The following is a 15,000-nucleotide window of genomic DNA, read 5'->3' as shown; positions in this document are numbered from 1 at the left end:
TCCTAAAGAGCTTGATCAGCCTGGGGAAACCTCCCTTCTTGCCTGAAGTTCCAGGTGAGGTAACACTAAGTGTTTGGCTCCGCATGTATACGTGTCAGTAAGTGGGTTGCTTGGACTAATTGGACTTAGTGTGCGACCTAATCGAGTGTAAAAACACACCGGGCCGTTCCTCCTCGTCCTCAATCGGCTGATCCACATCCAGAGAAAGTAACCTGATTACCTCGGAGAGCCTCGCTGTAAAAATATATATAAAATACACATAAAAACATCACAGCAGCAGATTAAATCTCACTGTGTCTGAGTCTCCCAATGATCTGATGAAACCAAGCAATCTGCCAACAGCATGAGATAAGTTTCACATTTACTGTGTGGAAACTTCAAGATCAGCACCTGGAGCCACAACCATTCAGCAAGTAATAATATCCTGAGACCTACAGAGCTGCAGGGACGACGGATCGTTGTAGTCCGACCCTGAAGTTAGCACCTCCCTGGTTCCCTCCACAAACAGCCAACAAGGTTTTTCCATTAGATTTTGGATTATTGCAGAAATAATCTCTGGAAAACAAACGTTTCTGATATTTCCACGTTGTGTTCAGCGAGATAATCACATTCAACACTTTCATGATTTTTAAAGCGTAAATACAATCACCAGAAGTAAGAAGTTTAAAGGAGCTACAGCAGGTCACCACCGCTAAGCTAACGGCGGCTAATGTTAGCGTGACGACCTTTAGTCTCATTTAGCTAATGACGGATTTAATGTCGTAGAACAAAACGTTAAAATCTCTTCAGCTTGTTTTAACAGAACTGATTTCAGGCTTCGAACCAAAAACATATTTAATAAACCCACTGAGGGAGCAGGAAGTGCCGACTCATCTCAGGGTCCAGGACTCCTGCAGCTCTTTGTCATCAGTTTAATGAAGATACAAACACACACAGTAGGTTTGTTTATATATATATTCATAAACTAAATATATATAAATGTTATATATACATATATTTATTTATGAACAATGAACAGTTCCTGAAGGGAACGCACTCTGTCATTTATGAGTTTATGTTCAGTTTGTGCCTTTATTTGTTTGTTTATTTGTTTGTTTGTTTGTTTGGATCCTCAGAAACTGAAGGATGTGGAGTCCATCATCAAGATCGTGCAGGTGAACGGAAACGACCTGGTGAAAGATTATTCGGATGAAATCGAGCGAATGTTGGGAAGCAAGATGAAGTCCGTGAAGGTAAGGACAAACATTAAATATTAAATAAACATATATATATATATTATAGATACAATAATACAGGATAATACAGGATAAAAAATAAGAAGAAATAAACATATCATGCATAACACAAGATGAATAATAACAACAAAGTAAAACATATTGCACTCAGTATATTCAGGTCTTTTTGGGAAAATATAATATTATTATATTACATTTATATATATTTAATATTATTTTGTTCTTTTCTTTCATTTTCAGTCTATACGTTTTCTAAACAGCTACACCAGCTGTGGAGATTTAATTAATAGATGAAGGATATAATAATGTAATATTAAATATAAAAATAAATCTTGTGAAATATTAAATAAAATAAAACTTGAAACAATCTGAGAGTTTTTAAGAGTTGACCTGCTTCGGTTGCTCACAGCTCTTCATGTAACCTGAGATGATGATGATGATGATGATGATGATGATGATGATGATGATGAGTTACACATTTTACAGTTCACGCTGTTTTGCACTCAAACGTCTCATGAACTCTTGTGTTTCTGCCTCAGAGGTTAGCGGAGTCAGCAGAGGACGCCGACCTGTACCATGAGTTCAACGCTTCATTAAAGGTCGGCGCTCTTTATTTGTTTTACTTTGTTAAATAATCCCAGGCTGGAACATTTATTTACTTATTTTACATTTTTCACCTCTTATTGATGTTTTTGAATGAAACTTTGAATGTTTGTCGTCTTATTTTATGACGTCATCACCCAAATAATTACTTTGTTTTAATCAAATCAACTTTAAAACTTCCAAACTGGTGATTTCTGTACATATTTCAACAGTTACACACATATATAAGATTATTATATATATATATATATATATATAATATAATATATATATATATATATATAATATATATATACTTATAGTTATATATATATATATATATTATATTATATGTCCAAATATATAGTATATATATATATATATATATATATAATATATTATATATATACTTATATATGTGTTATATATTCTATATCTATAATCTATCTGGACCCACTATATCGTAATATATATCATTTCTATATCTATATATAGATATATCTATCTAATATCCTATATATATTATAATCTCTTGTGTATATCTTCCTTCTTCTGTGTCTCTTTCTCTCTCTATCTCTCTCTCTCTCTCTCGCTCTCTCATCCTTCTCGCTGTGTGTCTCTCTCTCTCTCTCTCTCTCTCTCTCTCCTTCTCTCTGTTGTGTGTGTCTCTTCTCTCTCTCTCTCTCTATATCTATCTATATCGCTATACTCTCCACACATCTATCAGTATTCTAGCTTCTCTATCTAAAAATTAAAAAAATTTAAAATAAATAAAAACTTATATATGTGTGTGTATATATAGTATCTATATATATCATACTATAATCCGACACACATATCATAAGTAATCTCATTATATATATATATATATATCATCTCTCTATTCATTCTATGTTCATTATCTATCTCTCATCTCTTCTATCCTTATATATATATATATATATATATATATATATATCACACATATCTAAGTGATATATATATATAATATATACTATATATGGTGTGTGTATATCTATATATACACACACATATATAAGTATATATATATATATATATATATATATATACTTATATATGTGTGTTATAATATATATATATATATATATACTTATATATGTGTGTGTGTATATATATATATATATATATATATATATATATATATAACTTTCTATATGTGTGTATATATATATATATATATACAACACACAATACTATAAGTATATATATATATATATATACTTATATATGTGGTGTATATATATATATATATATATATATAGATATATATATATATATATATACTTATATATATATATATATATACTATATATGTGTGTTATATATATATCTATATATATATATATATATATATATATATATTATATACCCACACACATATATAAGTATATATATAATATATATATATATAAGTATATATATATATATATTATACTTATATATGCTGTGTGTATATATATATATATATATATATATATACACACATATATAAGTATATATTATATATATATATAGTATAAATATGTTTGTATGGTTTAATATATATATAAGTTTATATATATATATATATTTATATATATATATAACTTATATATATATATATATATATATATATATATATATTTATATATATATACATTTATTACATTTATCTTTTTAAATAAATGTTGACTTTTAGACTTCACACATGTCTGAAACAATGGTACGCAGCACCACTGGACTCTAACTCTACAGAAAGTATAATATTAGTAATATTATTAGTGCAGCCTCATCTTCATCTGACGTGCGCAGAAACAGCATCTGAATGAATATCGATGCAAGAAAAGAAAGAAACTGAATGTTGAATGAAGCTTTAAACGATCCTGTGCAGATAATCCTGCCACTGTTTAACTGGTCTAAGCTGTAATTTGCTGGTTTTAGCTGTGCGTTAAGCTGAATGCTAACGTTAGCATGCTAACTGTGTTGAGATCAGAGGCAGAAGCAGATTTAACACCTGAAATTAGATCAAACTTCACTGATCCTGTGAGGAAACTGGGTCAGCAGCAGAGACACACAGCAAGTATAAATAGAATATAATAATACACATATAGGTCGTATTAACTCACCAATAGCACAATCGTACTCAATTTAGCAGCAGTAAAGTACACCGGTGTTACACCACAGTGAGAGGAAATACAAAATACTGCCAAAGGTAAGAAACAAATAGAAATAAATACAATAAAAATAAAAGAGTTTAGTGCAGGATATCCCTAATACTCCAACGTATGATGTGTAAGGAATATTTAAGTATGTTTATTTAGTAAAACCCCTTTTAATAAAACAGGATCACAAAGAATTAATTATATTCAAAATAAGACTAAAAGAACAAAACATGTGAAGATAAAATATGAAATAGTTTCTAACATCTGAATATGTTGGAGTCATCTCTTGTGTTCTTCACTGAGTTCTTCATGTGCTGTTATTAAATGTGGAGAGACGCCTCCTCTGTCCAGCTTTTCTAACATTGTGTCTACAAGTCTTATTGTGAAAGGATGTCCTGCTTCCTGTCTCCTGTCAGTTTGATTACTACAACTCGATGCTGATCAACACGATGGACGAGGACGGGAACAGCGTGGCGCTGGGCTCCGAGTTTCCCCTGGAGGAGAACGAACACTTCAACAACCTGCAGGTGAACATGCTGCTGAGCGACATCCAGATCCCCACCAACGTCTACAACCGAGGTCAGAGGTCGTTCCTCGCACGCCACATGTGCAAAACAATACTTCCTGGACGCTTTTTAAGATGCGTCCGTCCTCTTGTGTGCAGATCCCAACATCCTCAATGCCATCTACAACTCCGAGGCGTTAAACGACATCTTCATCGGTAACTTCCAGAAGGATCCGACGCTCACCTGGCAATTCTTCGGCAGCTCCACCGGCTTCTTCCGGATCTACCCCGGTGAGTTTAAGAGTTGTTCGTCCCGATGGTTCGATGACTTCAGTGTGAGACCCACAGCCAACAGAAGTATAATAAGGTGCAGATGAAGCTGTGTGTAGGTGATAATATCCGATCATGTGTCCGTCAGGTATTAAATGGACGCCTGACTCGAACGGTGTCGCAGCTTTCGACTGCAGGAACAGAAACTGGTGAGTTCAACGACTTCTCAAATATAAATAGTGACAGCGACAGATATCTCAACGATTATGGGATATTCGCCGCAGACGGACGAGCTGAGGGGGAAACGCACCGACTTTGGTGATCCTCTGACTTTCCCTCGAGCGCCACCGTGAGGTTGAACTGGGGGAGTGTTGATGTTCTCCTGAAGAAGACTTTTCATTCATCGTCTTCATCTTTCATTATTTCAACAAGCGACGCCGGTGGAGGGTTCAGCTCAGACGTCGTCTTTACACGAACACGTTGAACTGTTTACGATAAATAAATAATGTTTAACACGTGTGTAGAACAGGAACATAAAGTCCAGAATGTTCCTGCCTCAAAGCTCCAACCAGCAGCTTCATGGAGTTCAATACTTTTAACGTTCTGTTTGTTGCTTCGTAGCAGACAAACGTTTCTGCTAGAGAAGAAAGTCATCAGTTTGTAAAACATGGCGGGAAGAATGTGTTCTTGAATCCTGATGTCAAACAAAAGTGACACCAACTAACCCTGACCCCTGACCCCTGACCCCTGACGGTCAGAAACAGCCTATAATAATTATTAATTATTAATATTATTTGTATATTATTAATTATTAATATTGTATATTTTCCACAATTACTGAGTTAAATATCATAACCAACTGATAATAACTCAAATAATTATTAATTTCTGAATTTTAACCCTTGAATTGCCAGATTGTTTAATAATAATAATAATAATAATAATAATAATAATAAATTGTATTTATAAAGCGCCTTTAAAGCTAGAAGCAATCTCGAGGTGCAAATATCACATATTACAATGATTAAGAAAACAAACAAACATGTTGTTATGTTCTGTCTGCTGAAATGCTTCAGGGCGTCATGGAAACGTCCTGTCAGCACAATAAGACGCACAACATTTCACATTTTTATTTTAGTTCTTTTCACAGATTCAGAATGTCAACCATCAGCAACAATTGAATACATTTTAGTGCTGTATCAGATTAAAAAGCATTCATTTCTCTTTAAATGGTTTGTTCTCTGGAGGAGAAATGCATTCTGGGTACACACTTTATTACACACTTACTATAGGAGCTTTTCAAAATGAATGCCATGAGCATTAACGCAGCCAAACATGTCGCTAGTGAAGCGAAAATGTGTGGAGGCTATTTTTACCGGACAACAACAGAAGCTAGTCGAATACAAAAAGGGAGAAAATGTGAGCGTCGGTCTGAGGCGCTCGTCCTGCTGGCTGTGAGTCGGCTGAGCAGCGGCCAGTCAGAGTCCTGATCCTCTGCAAAAGACGATAAGCTGCTCCTTAGCCGGGTCACTGCTGCCCACATGGCACCATATGTGACTGTTCATGCATTTCTAAATAATACCAGAGAGCTGCATATGTCCCTGAACGCCTCTGCACGCCGCATTACTGCAGCTGAACTGGAAACAAGCGGCTGCATGCAACTCAGAGACACGCTTTCATTTAGTCATCAATAAACTGCATTTAGAAGAAGGTCGTAGGTTATTTAATTACAAGACTTCTGGTGCGTACAATAAACATTATGGATTAAAAGAATGAACCACTTCCACATTCAGAACGTCTGAAACTGTGTCTCAATTCGATGTTCGAGTCGATGTTGGCAATTTCTGAATTCTACAGTTGTTTAATAAATGCAAGAAATAGTTTAATTTGAACACATTTCATACCGTTATATGATATATTATCATGGTGTGTTCAGGTACATCCAGGCAGCCACGTCTCCCAAAGACATCATCATCATGGTGGACATCAGCGGCAGCATGAAGGGGCTGAAGATGACCATCGCCAAACACACCATCAACACCATCCTGGACACACTGGGAGAGAACGACTTCGTCAACGTGATCGCTGTGAGAGGAACGCACGCACACACACGCACACACACACACACACACACACACACACACACAGTCATAGTATAATCAGGAAAATGTAGGTAACTTATGAAGTATAGAAATGTTCATATCATTACGTTATTGTTCCTGGTGCATTCATGTGAAAGCAGGATTTTACTGATTATTTAAATTGAGTAAATGTACTTAGTTACATTGCACCACTGCGTTACTGAGTCCAGGGTTACGGGTGCAGACCCTGTCTCATGTGTCTCATGTGTCTCATGTGTCTTCTGTGTCTCCTGTGTCTCATGTGTCTCATATGTCTCATGTGTCTCATGTGTCTCATGTGTCTCATGTGTCTCATGTGTCTCCTGTGTCTCCTGTGTCTTCTGTGTCTCATGTGTCTTCTGTGTCTCATGTGTCTTCTGTGTCTCCTGTGTCTCATGTGTCTCCCGTGTCTTCTGTGTCTTCTGTGTCTCATGTGTCTTCTGTGTCTCATGTGTCTTCTGTGTCTTCTGTGTCTCATGTGTCTTCTGTGTCTTCTGTGTCTCCTGTGTCTTCTGTGTCTCATGTGTCTTCTGTGTCTCATGTGTCTTCTGTGTCTTCTGTGTCTTCTGTGTCTCCTGTGTCTCCTGTTTCTCCCGTGTCACATGTGTCTTCTGTGTCTTCTGTGTCTCCTGTGTCTCCTGTTTCTCCCGTGTCACATGTGTCTTCTGTGTCTCATGTGTCTCCTGTGTCTCCTGTGTCTCATGTGTCTTCTGTGTCTCCTGTGTCTCCTGTTTCTCCCGTGTCACATGTGTCTTCTGTGTCTCATGTGTCTCCTGTGTCTCCTGTGTCTCCTGTGTCTCATGTGTCTTCTGTGTGTCATGTGTCTTCTGTGTCTTCTGTGTGTCATGTGTCTCCCGTTTCTTCTGTGTCTCATGTGTCTCCCGTGTCTCCCGTGTCTCATGTGTCTTCCGTGTCACGTGTCTCATGTGTCTTCTGTGTGTCATGTGTCTCCCCTGTCTTCTGTGTCTTTTGTGTCTCATGTGTCTCCTGTGTCTCATGTGTCTCCCGTGTCTCATGTGTCTCCCGTGTCTTCTGTGTGTCATGTGTCTCCCGTGTCTCATTTGACTCCTGTGTCTCATGTGTCTCCCGTGTCTCCCGTGTCTTCTGTGTCTTCTGTGTGTCATGTGTCTCCCGTGTCTTCTGTGTCTCCCGTGTCTCATTTGACTCCTGTGTCTCATGTGTCTCATGTGACTCCTGTGTCTCATGTGTCTCCTTTGTGTCATGTGTCTCCCATGTCTTCTGTGTCTCATGAGTCTTCTGTGTGTCATATGTCTCTCATGTGTCTCCTGTGTGCAGTACACAGACTACGTTCGCTACGTGGAGCCATGCTTCAAAGGGACTCTGGTCCAGGCCGACTTGGACAACAGAGAGGTAAGACCATTATCTGCTTCATGGAGGCTTAAAGAGCTGAGGAGCCAGCTAACACACACACACACACACACACACACACACACACACACACACACACACACACACACACACATAAACACACACACACACATAAGCACACACACCACACACAAGTGTTTATCAGTTAAACCGCTTGCCTACTTCTGAACTGACACGAGCAATCAAACTGGAGCTCCGTGTGTGTTTGTGTTTTTTTACAGTACTTTTTAATATATAGGTGTATATATATTAATATATATATATATCTATATCTATATATTAATATATATATATATATCTATATATATATATATAGATATATATATACATATGTATATATATATATACACATATATATATATATATATATATACACATATATATATATATATATATATATACACATTATATATATATATATATATATATATAATGTGTGTATATATATATATATACATATGTATATATATACATATATATATACATATGTATATATATATATGTATATATATAAATATATATATGTATATTTATATATATACATATGTATATATATACATATATATATACATATATATATATACATATGTGTATATATATATATGTATATATATATATATATATACATATGTATATATATATATAACACATATATATATATATACACATATATATATATATATATATATATATATACATATGTATATATATATATATACACATTATATATATATATATATATATATATATAATGTGTATATATATATATATACATATGTATATATATATACATATATATATATACATATGTATATATATATATGTATATATATAAATATATATATGTATATTTATATATATACCTATATATTAAAAAGTACTGTAAAAAAACACAAACACACACGGAGCTCCAGTTTGATTGCTCGTGTCAGTTCAGAAGTAGGCAAGCGGTTTAACTGATAAACACTATGCTTTGCCTCTGACATGGCAGAGGCTGCCGCCCTTTTAGTCCTTCGGTACACTGCAACTGTTTCCGGAGTCCTCCCGGATAACATAACCCGGAAGGACGGCTTCCCTGACCACCGGGGACCACCACGGTGTTCGAGGGTTACCGCCCCTTGAGGCACCTAAGACCTTGAGACCACAGCTCATCACCGCAGCTTCAGCAATAGAGGTTTTGAACATCGCCCACTCAATGCCCCCAACCTCCACAGGGATGTCTGAAAAGCTCCGCCGGAGGTGTGAGTTGAAGATCCCCAGGACAGGGGCTTCCTCCAGACGTTCCCAGTTCACCCGTTTGGGTTTACCAGGTCTGTCCAGAGTCTTCCCCCACCCCTTGATCCAACTCACCACCAGATGCTGATCAGTTGACAGCTCCGCCCCTCTCTTCACCCGAGTGTCCAAAACATGCGGCCTCAGATCAGATGATACGATCACAAAATCGATCATTGACCTTTGGCCTATGGTGCTCTGGTACCACGTGCACTTATGAGCATCCTTATGTTCGAACATGGTGTTTGTTATGGCCATTCCATGACTAGCAACAAACAACAACAAACGACTGTTCGGGTTTAGATCAGGGAGGCCGTTCCTCCCAATCACGCATCTCCAGGTGTCTCCATCGTTTCCCACGTGTGCGTTTAAGTCTTCCAGCAAGACTACGGAGTCCCCTACTAGAGCCCCCTGCAGGGCTTCATTCAGGGTCTCCAAGAAGGCTGAATACTCAGAACTGCGGTTTGGGGCATAGGCACAAACAACAGTCAGAGTTTCCCCCCCATAACCCGACGGCGTAGGGAGGCGACCCTCTCGTCCACCGGGGTAAACTCCAACATAGCGGCGCTCAGCCGGGGGCTAGTAAGTATCCCCACCCCGGCCCGACGCCTCACACCTTGGGCAACTCCGGAGAAGAATAGAGTCCAACCCCTATCCAGGAGTACGGTTCCAGAGCCAAGACTGTGCGTGGAGGCAAGCCCCACCAGATCCAACTGGTAGCGCTCCACCTCCCGCACTGGTTCCGGCTCCTTCCCCCACAGAGAGGTGACGTTCCACGTCCCCAGAGCCAGCCTCTGCTGCCCGGGTCTGGTCCGTCGAGGTCCCTGACCATCACTGCCACCCATGTGACAGCGCACCCGACCCCAGCGGTTTTTCCCATGAGTGGTGGGCCCACAGGATGGATGGATGGGAGGCACCACGTAGCTTTTTCGGGCTGTGCCCGACCGGGCTCCGTGGCAAACCCGGCCACCAGGCGCTCGCTGTCGGGCCCTCCCTCTGGGCCTGGCTCCAGACGGGGGTTCCGGGCTTCCTCCGGGCAGGGTCTCTCCTTTCCTTTCCCTTTTTTTTTTTCATGAAGTCGTTTTTGAACCATTCTTAGTCTGGCCCCTCACCTGAGACCAATTTGCCTTGGGAGACCCTACCAGGAGCACTAGGCTCCAGACAACACAGCTCTCAGGTTCATAGGGACACACAAACCTCTCCACCACGATAAGGTGATGGTTCCCAGAGAGGTGTATATATATATATATACAGGACCAACATGAGGTCAAGATTGTTCCTATATACAGCACTTGATGTAATCAAATGTTTACTATCGTCCTGACTTCTTTAAAGGTTGAATTTCAAAATATATATTTTTCTGTACTTTTTGAACCACCAATAAATTGCCATTCCCCTCCGTTGTGTGTGTGTGTGTGTGTGTGTGTGTGTGTGTGTGTGTGTGTGTGTGTGTGTGTGTGTGTGTGTCTCAGCACTTTAAGCAGCTGGTGGAGGAGCTGCATGTTAAAGGAGAAGCAAAGATCAAGAATGCCATGAAGGAATCCTTCAAAATCCTCAACGAGGTTTGTGTCATCGTCTCATCTTAGTTATGGGAAAAGGTTTGTTTAGCGACGGAGTTGTTATCGTCTGGATTTTAACGATTCCGGTTCTGATTATTGATTCCAGTTCTTGTCGGTTCTTCATTTCGATTCTTTTAGGCGAAAATAAGTCACTTGCTTATTCCACAGGAAAAATAACATATTTATGTTTCACTCAGAAGTTAGTTCTGATTGGTACAATTTCAGATGTTACAGTTTCCCCCGGTCTCCCCTACTGTTACACTGAAACCTGCCCAAGTCACACAGACCGGGAGCCAATGTGTGTGTTTATGAACCGATACGCAGACCTTTATGCCTGGTACCTGACCTTTAGGGTTCGGGTCTTAGAAACGTAGTTCCAGTTCCAAACCCTAGTGGGAAAACATTTCTATTCACAGTTTTCATAAATAGAATGAGCTCTGGTTGCGTGTAAACTGTGTGTTTGTGTGCAGGCGAGGGTGAAAGGTCAGGGCAGCATGTGTAACCAGGCCATCATGCTGATCACAGACGGAGCCATGGAGGACTTCGAGTCCGTCTTTGAGGAGTTCAACTGGCCGGAGCGCCGGGTGAGAACCTGGATGTCTCATGTCTGTGCACATCTGCAGCATCTTATCACAAAGTGCAGCTCCCGTAAATTCTCAGATAGTTATTGACAATTAACTCCAAAAGGTACCAGGCCCTTATTTCTAATTCCCATATTTCAGTAAGAATTAGAGCTCTCACACACACACACACACACACACACACACACCCCCCCCCACACACACAGTGACTGAAACAGGACATTAGATGATCATGTTTCTCTGTACAGGTGCGAGTATTCACCTACCTGATCGGCAGAGAGATGACCTTCGCTCAAAACACAAAGTGGATCGCCTGCAACAACAAAGGTCAGCGTCTGTTTTCAGTTTCTACTTTATTATCATATGTGCAACAATTACAGAGAAGCAGTCTGTGGCAGTGGGGTGGGGTTAGAGCGCCGGCTGCTGGTGGAGAGAGGGAAGTGTCAGTCCTCCAGGACTCAGCCAGGTTACCACCACGCTTATAATATTTGAGTGATCACCTGATTCTGTCCACCAGCAGCCACACGTTGGCTCTCACACTCACTCCTACAACGCTCTCTAAATATATACATCAACTAAATACAGTCATGCTGGTAAAACCAAAAAGAAAAGATACAAACTAAAGTTCAGATGTAGGGCTGAGATAAAGTAAGATACATTTGTAATGAATGAACTGAATGTAGTAAATGTAATACATGTACACAGGTGTAAACAGTCAGTTTACTATATAAAGGTGTCTCCGTGTGTTCTCCACAGGTTACTACACACACATCTCCACGCTGGCCGACGTGCAGGAGAACGTCATGGAGTATCTGCACGTGCTCAGCCGACCAATGGTCATCAACCACAACCATGACATCATCTGGACGGAGGCCTACATGGACTCTGTGGTGAGCCGAAGCCGGCTAATCACAGAGCTTAAAGGAGCAGCTCATTATTATTCATACGAGGGCTTCATGTTTTAAGGATCTTGTATCAGATATAAAGTAGTAAAACATTGTCTAGGTTTTCATTTTGGGGTGCACTATTCCTTTAAGCATGGATGGATTACTGAGGGGGTCACAGACACAAGAGGTCAAGAGGTCAGCGGGGGTTTAACATTTCTTGTTGGAAAGTCAATCACACGACTACAAGGAGACAAAACTACCACACTGAAGAAGGAAAAAGAGACACAATGAGACACAAACAGCTAAAAGAAGCACAATGGCCAAAAAGAGATGCAATAAAACTACAAAAAGACTACAAAGAGACAGAAAGACTACAAAGAGACATAAAGACTCAAAGAGACATAAAGACTACAAAGAGCCATAAAGACTACAAAGAGACAGAAAGACTCAAATAGACAGAAAGACTACAAAGAGACAGAAAGACTTCATTAGAGACAGAAAGACTTAAAAAGACAGAAAGACTACAAATAGACAGAAAGACTCAAAGAGACAGAAAGACTACAAAGAGACAGAAAGACTCAAAAAGACGGAAAGACTACAAATAGACAGAAAGACTCAAAGAGACAGAAAGACTACAAAGAGACAGAAAGACTCAAAGAGACAGAAAGACTACAAAGAGACAAAGACTCAAAGAGACAGAAAGACTACAAAGAGACAGAAAGACTCAAAGAGACAGAAAGACTACAAAGAGACAGAAAGACTCAAAGAGACAGACAGACTACAAAGAGACAGAACGACTACAAAGAGACAGAAAGACTCAAAGAGACAGAAAGACTACAAATAGACAGAAAGACTCAAAGAGATAGAAAGACTACAAAGAGACAGAAAGACTACAAAGAGACAGAAAGACTCAAAGAGACAGAAAGACTCAAAGAGACAGAAAGACTCAAAGAGACAGAAAGACTACAAAGAGACAGAAAGACTCAATGAGACAGAAAGACTACAAAGAGACAGAAAGACTCAGAGACAGAAAGACTACAAAGAGACAGAAAGACTCAAAGAGACAGAAAGACTACAAAGAGACAAAGACTCAAAGAGACAGAAAGACTACAAAGAGACAGAAAGACTCAAAGAGACAGAAAGACTACAAAGAGACAGAAAGACTCAAAGAGACAGACAGACTACAAAGAGACAGAACGACTACAAAGAGACAGAAAGACTCAAAGAGACAGAAAGACTACAAATAGACAGAAAGACTCAAAGAGATAGAAAGACTACAAAGAGACAGAAAGACTACAAAGAGACAGAAAGACTCAAAGAGACAGAAAGACTCAAAGAGACAGAAAGACTCAAAGAGACAGAAAGACTACAAAGAGACAGAAAGACTCAATGAGACAGAAAGACTACAAAGAGACAGAAAGACTCAGAGACAGAAAGACTACAAAGAGACAGAAAGACTCAAAGAGACAGAAAGACTACAAAGAGACAGAAAGACTCAAAGAGACAGAAAGACTCAAAGAGACAGAAAGACACGCACAATGGACAAAAACAGATACAATAAAACTACAAAGTGACGCAAAATTACAACAAAGACATTCAAAACGACTACAAAGAGACAAAATGATGCAAAAAGACTACAAGGAGATTTAAAACAACTACAACAAAACTCAGTGACTACAGAGAGACACCGCGGGGGGGAACATTCATCATCATCTTCATCATCATTGTCGCTTCACCTTCATCTGTATGTATGCTTCCTCTCTCATTCTCCCATGATCCTCTGGGCTTTTCCCTTCATCGCTCCGGCAGCTTCCGAACACCAAAGAGGTAAAGAAGTAGGAGTAGTAGTAGAAGAAGAAGTAAAAGTAGAAGAAATAGAAGTAGAAGAAGTAGAAGTAGACGTAGAAGAAGAAGAAGAAGTAGAAGAAGCAGTAGAAGAAGAAGTAGAAGTAGACGTAGAAGAAGAAGTAGAAGTAGAAGAAGTTGTAGTTTTAGATCTAGACTTAGTTCTTCACCCTTCATCATTTAATAAGTAGAACACAAGCGTTGTGAAGTTCAAAGGCTCGTTAGAGTCACAATAAACATGATTGATATTTAAAGGGACAGTGCAACAACAAGACAGCCGGTTAGAGAGAAATGCTTTTAATTTTAAGTGCTGATCTTTAAGAAGCTCGATCCATCGTTCATGTTCAAAGTGTGTGTTGTTGTTTATCGATGAACACTCTGTGTTGACTGTTGTGCTTCATCGCAGCTCTTCACCACCAAAGCTCAGAGTCTGCTGCTGATGACGTCGGTGGCCATGCCGGTCTTCAGCAAGAAGAAGGAAACGGTCAGTGTCTACTTTTATTTATCTTTAATCTATATAACGAGGACGTAAACGTGACCCTGCTGCCTGTCTCTCCAGCTGTCCCATGGGATCCTGCTTGGTGTGGTCGGCT

The 15,000-nt window shown here is 39.0% G+C and overlaps 1 protein-coding gene across 1 annotated transcript in view; it reads left to right on the top strand.

Moving 5' to 3' along the window:
• Positions 1-15,000, top strand: part of LOC115009147 (voltage-dependent calcium channel subunit alpha-2/delta-4-like) — a 71,899-nt gene that overhangs the window by 9,619 nt on the left and 47,280 nt on the right. The window contains exons 3-16 of the mRNA XM_029432942.1: positions 1,116-1,232; positions 1,775-1,834; positions 4,396-4,558; positions 4,644-4,775; positions 4,903-4,963; positions 6,691-6,841; positions 8,171-8,245; positions 11,008-11,097; positions 11,565-11,678; positions 11,924-12,002; positions 12,432-12,565; positions 14,372-14,389; positions 14,814-14,891; positions 14,967-15,000. The exon at positions 14,967-15,000 is cut by the window's right edge and continues 47 nt beyond it. Of these exons, the coding sequence (XP_029288802.1) occupies positions 1,116-1,232; positions 1,775-1,834; positions 4,396-4,558; positions 4,644-4,775; positions 4,903-4,963; positions 6,691-6,841; positions 8,171-8,245; positions 11,008-11,097; positions 11,565-11,678; positions 11,924-12,002; positions 12,432-12,565; positions 14,372-14,389; positions 14,814-14,891; positions 14,967-15,000 (1,306 nt within the window). The remainder of the gene's footprint in view (positions 1-1,115; positions 1,233-1,774; positions 1,835-4,395; positions 4,559-4,643; positions 4,776-4,902; positions 4,964-6,690; positions 6,842-8,170; positions 8,246-11,007; positions 11,098-11,564; positions 11,679-11,923; positions 12,003-12,431; positions 12,566-14,371; positions 14,390-14,813; positions 14,892-14,966) is intronic.

This window comes from Cottoperca gobio, chromosome 6 (assembly GCF_900634415.1).
Source record: "Cottoperca gobio chromosome 6, fCotGob3.1, whole genome shotgun sequence".
In the NCBI taxonomy this organism is placed as follows: domain Eukaryota; kingdom Metazoa; phylum Chordata; class Actinopteri; order Perciformes; family Bovichtidae; genus Cottoperca; species Cottoperca gobio.
The sequence above is the reverse complement of the archived record's forward strand: the minus strand, read 5'-3'. Positions and strand labels throughout refer to the sequence as shown.